We start from the raw sequence: 9,495 nt of genomic DNA, 5'->3' as shown, positions 1-9,495 counted from the left end.
TTATCCTATGGGATTTTAAATCGCATATCAAATTTTTCGAGTCATTTTAATATAAAAGAGAGTTTTCAATTACAAACTAAAATACTTTCCTATTAGAATACAAATACATAATAATAATTATTAAAGTATGTAAAGTAGAATTTTGCTCTAGTGTTCGTTTGGTATACACAAACATAGGCCAGGTCAGGCGGCAGAAAATTGAGGTAGTAATATAATATTAAAAAATTTCAACGAAAATTTAAATCGGATACAATCTGTTTTTGTTTTTAATTTAACAAAATTAAAAAATAATACAACATTTAGAATTCATTCTAAATTGAAAACCCAATCCAAAATTCAATTGCAATTTTTTGCCTGGCCTGGCCTTATTATTGCAATTTCCTGCATTATAAATGACTGACTTTCTTTCAAAAATTGTGACACTTCTAAAATGATAAATTTTTAAAAATATTTGAATTTTTGGCATAGTCAAAAAATCAATTATCTATGGTAAAAACTTTTAAAATTTAGCAAAAAATTAGAGTATTATAAGAGTCTGCTTTAAATGTTAAATAACTAACAGTGACAACTGACTATATATCAGAAAGCTCTTCTTTCGCAAGTCACCATTCACCAATCACCACAGTCACACTCACACGATTTCTGTTTTCTCTCTTTTTCTCTTTTTTCTCTTTTTTACTTTTCTCTTGATTTAAATATACATTATTATCTTACTTAATTGTCATAAATAATTTCTTACACAATTTTACTTATTATCATAATAATTTTTTTAAACAAAACTTGTGTTTTATTAAACTGCGTTAACTGTTATAAAAATTATTTACATTTTAAAGGTAACGTTATATTTAAAGGTTTATTCGGAATACTAACTTAATATTATACAATTCAATAGGTTGTAATACAAATAAAATAAAATATTATTACTTTTTCTGTTATTATAAAAAATTAGAGTATTATAAGAGTCTGCTTTAAATATTAAATAACTAACAGTGACAACTGACTATATATCAGAAAGCTCTTCTTTCGCAAGTCACCATTCACCAATCACCACAGTCACACTCACACGATTTCTGTTTTCTCTCTTTTTCTCTTTTTTCTCTTTTTTACTTTTCTCTTGATTTAAATATACATTATTATCTTACTTAATTGTCATAAATAATTTCTTACACAATTTTACTTATTATCATAATAATTTTTTTAAACAAAACTTGTGTTTTATTAAACTGCGTTAACTGTTATAAAAATTATTTACATTTTAAAGGTAACGTTATATTTAAAGGTTTATTCGGAATACTAACTTAATATTATACAATTCAATAGGTTGTAATACAAATAAAATAAAATATTATTACTTTTTCTGTTATTTTTACTATATAAAATTTACCAAAAAAAATCACTTTTATCTTACTGTTCCTTGGGGCCATTTAAAAAAGAGATATTCGTAGTTTATAAAGTAAACAATTTTTTCGGGGCCAGATTGGCGTTCGAAAATATCGTCACACAAAATTTATAAAACTCTTCAAAACATTTTCGAAAATATGAATATACCGCAGAACTAAGTACTTATATTCACAATATTTCCTTTTTTTCGAAAGATACCGAACAAAATTTTTTAAAGCTCTTTGTAGTATAATATAATTTTATATGTATGTATTTGTTATATAGCTTTTCATTTTAACTTAAAATTATTATCGGGTTATTAGCGGCCATAAAAGTGTTAGGTTCATAAATGAGGCAAAAAGAGAGAACGTTTATAAGGCTTATATTTCTTCTATAAGTAGATAAAATTTATAAAAAATTTTTTATTGTATTTTAATTTTTATCACAATTTATTTTTTTTTTTATAATAAATTTTTTATAATACTTTCTTTCTTAATGTATAAATTATATTTTAATAATTAAAACATTTAATTTTAAAAATTATTACAAAAATTAATATAATTTTGAAAAATTTTTTATTAATTGTATTCAATTAAATATAAAAGAAACCACTAAAAAATAAAATAATACTGATTTTTTTTTTCATATCAAATCAAAAAATAAAATAAAATTTTTCACAATCTAAGTTCTCGAAATACGACAAGCTCTAATACGATATTTCGAGTTACGATACTGAATTTGGATAATTTTTATTCGACTTGCGACATTATTGCTGATACGACATTTTGTCATTTGGCTTAAACTTTTCGAAAGAAGAAAATTTCCTAAATTTTTAAATATAAAATCTCTTACTAAAATATATAAAAATGTACTAATATACTAAATACTAATATACTAAATATGTAAATATACAGCGTACATATATTAACTTATACATTGTTTTAATTTAAATATAAATATACTTATAAATAATAAAATTAATTAGTTATACCGCTTATTTGATGCAACAGTGACATAACATAACTCAAAAAAATACGATTTTTGAGTTATTTTTAATTAGAGCTTAAACATTTCTATTATGTGCAAAAACACCATTTCATTAGCTTAATTAATTATTGCTTACAATAAAATATTTAAATAATGCTATAAGGAGAGAAAAATATTTTTAGCTCCAACATTGTAGAATTCGTTTTTCTCAAATGTGGAAATTTTGAGTTATGTCGATGTTACAGCAAACATATTTGAATAAAATATTAAAAATTTCTTTAAAACGAAATTTAATTATAAAATTTTGGCAATTTGCAAAAAATTCCTAAATTTAGATATTTTTTCTATAAATTCAGTACAATATAACAGTTCTATAAATTCTATAATAAATACTATTGTATAATAAATACTAAAATATAAAAAAACATGATACATTTTTTTTTCTTTTTTGGTTTTTGTTTAAATTTTCACAATATCATTGTAGCCTTTTTTTTCGAATGAAACCTTTTCTGATGAAATCTTTTCGATTTTGATCTTGTTTTCTCTAAATTTTCTAAACTCATAGAATTATTTTTAGAAAGATCTTGTTGTTTTTGTTTTAAAACTTCAATTTCTTTTGATGTTACTGAAATTAAAAAAAAAGTTTTATAAATTAAATTAAAATTTTAATTATGTAATTACTGTCTGTAATTAGGTAATAACAAAAATATATGACAAAAACATTATATACTCAATCGATATATGCTAAATTGGTATATCTTAATTGTGATCAGAATGTTAACTAAAATTTAATCTTTATATAGTCCTTTTCGTCATAAATTAATTGAAGAAAATTTTTACGGTCTAACACACACTTGATTTGTCAAGTTTTTTTAAAAATTAATATTTTTTAAAATTAATTTAAATTTCAAATAGCATGTAATCAATTAAATTTATGTATGTATATGTTTTGTAAAATGTCATGTATCTCTCCCCCCCCCCCCCTTCAAAAAATTAAAACTAAAATTTTTTTATTTATTTACATGTAATTTTTAGTTATGGAAAAATCTCCGAAAATGATAATAATTTACCAAAATAATTATTTTAATCTCTTATTATCATATAATATTGCATATATTTAGGCGAACGTTATAAATAATTTACAATACAATAAGACTCAACAAGATCTTTTCACAAACTTGTTGCCTATACAAAAACTATTTTATATTGGTGTTTATGAAGAATAATGTTGCTAATATAGTTTGTTTATAAACAATCCAAAGTATAATAAGCAATAATAGTGAATAAGAAAGCGAATAAATGCATATCCATCAGTATTGAATTTTACCGTTATTCTATTGCAGTTAATGTTTTACAGTTTTAAAGTTAAATGTCTTCTCTTTTTAATAATTATTACTCCTTTAAATTCTTGGAAAATTTTAATTTTCAATTGAGTAAATAAATATAAAAATATAAAATAATAAAATAATATTTTTTTTCTTTTATATATACAGAATGTTTCACATAAGTGTATCTGCACCGCTACAATTATTTGGTGGAAATTGATCAAAGAATCATCTTTAAAATTATTTGCAATCTTATATGTGAAACATTTTGTATATATGAAAAATTATTCTTATTAAAAATATAATATACTTACGAAATAAATTGAAAATTTCATCTGGATATTTTTTTAAAATTTTATATGCTCTTTCAATTTCATATTGTATTGATAAAATTTGATTTGATTTCAAATTACTTAACATATTTTGTTGTTTATCCCAATAAAATGGAATATTTTGTCTCTTTAAATAGAAAATGATTTTTTCAAGTACCTACAATACAAAAAAAAAATTAAATTTATTAATTAAATATAGATTATAAATATTTATTTTTTTTTTAAATTTTAATAATTTATTTCAATTAAATTGCCTACTTTATGGTATATATCTGCTTATATATAAAATTACATAATTATTTTCTGATCTTCTGGATGTCTATATTATATATTATTTAAACCTTCGAAATTTTGATTTTCGATTCACTTGTATGTTAAAATTTCAAAAGCAATTATGATTACATATTTAAATTTTGTTTTTTTTTAATTTTACACTTCAAAACTGCAATAAAATATACAAAAATCAATAGTACTTCAAATTTAAATCGATATGATCTCATATATATATATATATTTTCATATATATTATATAATATTATATAATATAATATAATATATATATAATATATATATATATATATATATATATACATATATATATATTATATACATATATATTATATGATATATTATATATATTATATATGTATTATATATATAATATATATATCTATATATATACATATATATATATATATGAATGTGTAACTATATTTACTTTTAATTAAAATTTTAAACTCAATAAGAATTCGAGCTATAATACACATATACATATATGTAATTTTCTTATATGTAATTTATTTTCCAGCATTATTTTAAGCACGCATTACACACTAATCTACTTAAAGACGTCAAACAAAAACATTTATTTTATTAAAACTTTTAATGCTATACGCAATTTTTGAGGAAACGCTTTAATAACTCTTTAAATATTTAAATAAAAAAATATATATATAATATATATAAATATATATATTATATATATAATATATATATATATATATATATATATATATATATATATATATATATATATATATATATATATATATATATATATTATATATTATATATATATATATATATAATATATATATATATATATATATATATATAAATATATATATATATATATATATATATATATTATATATTATATATATATATATATATATATATATATATATATATATATATTATATATATTATATATATTATATATATAATACATAATATATGTAATTTTTTTGATTTGGTTAATTTTGTTACTAAAATATGTTTTGTAAATATGTATCTAATACATTTTTATAATTAACTGGGCACTATACATTTTATATAATTTTTCACTCTATATAAGTATATAAATATTTATTTAAAAAAATCTTTATATATTTAAGTATCTTATAAATCAATACAATTATGTGCTTTTCCTATCACAAATACTAAAAAATAAAATTTTTTTCTTATGTATATAGATTTGTATTTTATTTATACATATTAAAAATTATATACAATGGTGGTCATAGAAATGCAAATTGGTTCTGGACAGTCTCGCAGAAAATCACTCTGATTTTTCTTTTTTCAAATTAAATATAATTAAAAACAATTGTTAACTGATAGAATATAAATATATGAGGGCTAATAGAGGTCTTTTTATTTCCATGATTACCACCGTCTAAAACATACATAATTCTATATATATATATATGTATAGATAACAATAAATATATGAAAAATTTTTTATAATAAAATAATTAAATTTTTTTCCTTTTTCTATATTTTATAAAATTTTTTTTTTAATTTCTTTCTCATTTTTTATTTTTAATTATAATTTATTGTCAAAAAAAAATGTTGTAGTTACACCAATGGTAGAATGTCGAACGACTAGTAAAATTTTGATTGACATTTTTAAAATATTCACCACATCGGTTTTTAATTATAAAGAGAAAAATTTTAAGCTATGCTTGTTCTTCTCTTCTAATAAATATTTTGTTTTTAATTTATATTTACTGTTATATAAAACATTTCTACTTACATATTGTATTAGAAAATATAAATTCTTATTCCAAAATTCATCATTATTTTTTTGATTTTCAATTTCCCACAATAATATTGTTTTTATAAAATAACTTTTTAAGTTATTTAAATTTCTTCGATCACGTAATTTTTTTATAATTTTTATTATTTTAATAACATTTGTTTTATTTAAAAATAATGGACGTTCAGCATCAACATTTGATATTACAAAACTATTATTAATTAAATTTAAATTATTATTATTTAAAATTTGAATTTTTTTAAATGGTTTTGGTATTAATACAAAAATATTTTCATTTAATTTTTCATTCTTATTATTTTTATTTGATTGTGGTGAATTACGTAAATTATTAAACCATTTATTTTCATTAAATGCAATTGCTGGTACAAAATCAATTGATAATTTTATATTCTTATATTTTATAAATAATGTATTAGCTGGTCCAGATTTTTTATATTTTAAAATTTTTATATTACCATAAATTGTTTTAATTATACGATTTTTAAAATATTTCTTTAATATTATTGTAAATAATGATTCATACCAACCAGATATTTTATTTTGTATTAAATAGCCATTTGAATCGGTTAATTGTTTAAAATGTTTATATATTAATTTTGAATTATCATCATTTTTTAATAATTCTAATAAATTTTTAATATTTATTTGTGCATAACCTGGTAAATTTTCATTATATATAATTTGAAAATAATTATTTAAGAAATTTTCAAATTTTATACAAATAAGTATATCGAATTCATCTGGTTTATTAATTTTTAATTGATCTGGATAGCTACCAGCTAAAATTGAATTATAATAAAATTTTTTAAATATTGGATCAATTTTACACATTTTTTTAATTATTATATTAGTAATTTCATTAAATATTGTTGAATAAATAATTTTATCATCTTGTTTTAATGTTATTAATTCATTAATTGTATTCAAATGTTGACTTTTAATATCCATTATTTTATTTTTCTTCGAAGATCTTTTATAATATATATTAATGATGAATATATATATATATATATATATATATATGTATAAACTGAAATATATAAATAATTTTTTTTAAATTTAATTGATTTTGATTTTTTTCGAACACACAAAAATTTTTAAATTAAAATGATTAACCTTAACAAACCCACTTCATTAATATTGTTAATTATTTTTAAAATTATTACAAAATTATTATTATGAAAAAAAAATTGTAAAAAATTTGTCATATTAATAACAAATAATTTCTCTTAAAAATAATTATATTCATTAGGATCTTATAAGCAGGTTTTATTTCCCCCGTGAAAATCTACATATTCCTATCATAAATATGTTCTTAAATCCCGTTATTTCCCCCGTATTAGTATTATATATCATGCATATATATATATATACATTTATATATATATATATATTAATTATAATTGTTCAAAATATTAATGATCAAAATTCAAAAATCTTTAAAAATAATTTTAGTATATATACATACATGCGTTTATTTAAATATTAATTTTAGACTAATAAATGAGTGTTATATTATTGTATAAGTAAGTATTTTACTCATATTGCAATATATATACTAGATTAAAATTAATATTAAAAAATAATTACAGAAATTTTTTGTATAATGATCATTTAAAATTCATATATATATATATATATATCCAGATAAAACTTTATTTAAATTATTATTTTCGATTATAAGAATTATTCATATATATACATCACACACACATATATATATATATATATATATATATATACATATATATATGTATATATACAAAAAATATAGTAAATACTAAGGAAAAAATTATTATGAAAATTAAAATTGAAGTCCTACATATAAATTTAAATTAAACTGTAATATATGAAATTGAATATTAAAATCTATAAGTGTTATATGTATATTATGTAGGTATAAATTCTATTGATGTGAAAACGGTAACACCATGGTGTTAAAGGCAATTTTTTCAAATAAATCAACGAACTAATTCTTTTAATTGAGTGATTAATTGGCGCTATTGTCAGTAATTGTTTTTAATTTAAAATAGCGCCAAAAATTTTTTTCTATATATATCAATCACACTATATAAATTAAATACACAATTGCAACACTTAAAATTCAAATTAAAAAAAAAAAAATAAATGCCATTTTTTAAATAATAAACAAAATCAAATTAAATTAAGATAAGCTAAATTGAAATTCAAAATTTTCTTGTATAACACTTTTTGATTGTCAAGTGTTATACCAGAAAAAAATTAACAAAAATGAAATTTCGAAATGAAAAATTTTTTTAATATTTATTAAATTGTAAAATAAAATTAGTAAGAAATTGTTATATAAGGATGCCAAGTTGCCACAATTTAAAAATTTTTTTATTTAATTGTTATTAGTAAATAATGAAGTGGGTCCTTTAAGGATATTAAAAATATATTAATAAAATTCGTGTTAAAATTTTCTAATTTCCAAATAAAATTTTAATTATGGGGCCAATAATTTTTAAAAAATTCAATTTTACTCACTAAATTTTAAAATAAACTCAATTTGGAAAATAAAATAAATTTAATAAAATAAAAAAATTTTAAATTTCTAATTAATTATTAAAATTATTTTTTATTTTCAATTATTGTTAATATTATTAATTATTAAATTTATAATTAAATTAAAATTATTTTTAAAAAAATTTTTAATATCTTTATTTTTTAATTTTATAAATCAATTTTTTTTTTTTATTTCTTAATTATTTTTATTTTAAATTAAATTATTAATTGTTAATATATTATTGTGTTACACTTTTAAAATTCAATTTTAAAATGATAACAACTAATATGTTGAGCTTCCTTAAATATATTCCTATCAATCCTTAACGCATAAAATCCCATTTTAAATGAAAACGAATTTGAATTTTAGAGTAAAAACCGAATATCATTTAGATTTGTACATAAAAATACAGTCAACATAAAAATTATTCATCATCAATTTTAATATCAACATTATCTGAAACTATTATACAAATACAAAATCATATAACACAATCATATAGAAGTAATCAGTAAGTAATAAGAAATCAATTGAAAATTTTTACTCTAACGTTATCAAAATCTTTGATATCCGGTTAAACTGTATAACACATAAGGTACTTTAAAAAAGGAAAAAATATTTTTTAATATTATTTACCATTTCATTAATGTGCTTTAAAATTTAATTGAATTAAAATGATTAATCACATATACATATATACAATATTATTATAACAATTTTATTATTAAAATTAAATTTTCTTCTTCTATATTTCAGTTTTCTATAAAATTATAAAATTTTTGGTTATACTAATAGTTTATAATTATAATGAAAAAGGAACTGTTATACCAAGAATAGAAAGAGTTATTGGACATTTATAAGTACGATTTTTAGATGGTTTTTCTTGAC

The 9,495-nt window shown here is 18.1% G+C and overlaps 1 protein-coding gene across 1 annotated transcript; it reads right to left on the bottom strand.

Annotated features, from left to right (window-relative positions):
* Positions 1–4,100: 4,100 nt before the first annotated feature.
* LOC129607520 (cyclic GMP-AMP synthase-like receptor) lies at positions 4,101–6,200 on the bottom strand (the record flags this gene model as incomplete). The annotated part of the gene is made up of 2 exons (XM_055518552.1): positions 4,101–4,154; positions 6,120–6,200. Coding segments are annotated over 2 exons (135 nt in total), but the record flags the coding sequence as incomplete, so codon positions are not given.
* Between the last annotated feature and the right edge of the window lie 3,295 nt (positions 6,201–9,495).

This window comes from Condylostylus longicornis, unplaced genomic scaffold (assembly GCF_029603195.1).
Source record: "Condylostylus longicornis isolate FDR11 unplaced genomic scaffold, ASM2960319v2 ptg000027l, whole genome shotgun sequence".
NCBI classification, from domain to species: domain Eukaryota; kingdom Metazoa; phylum Arthropoda; class Insecta; order Diptera; family Dolichopodidae; genus Condylostylus; species Condylostylus longicornis.
Note: the sequence above shows the minus strand (reverse complement) of the source record. Positions and strands in the feature narration are given on the sequence as shown.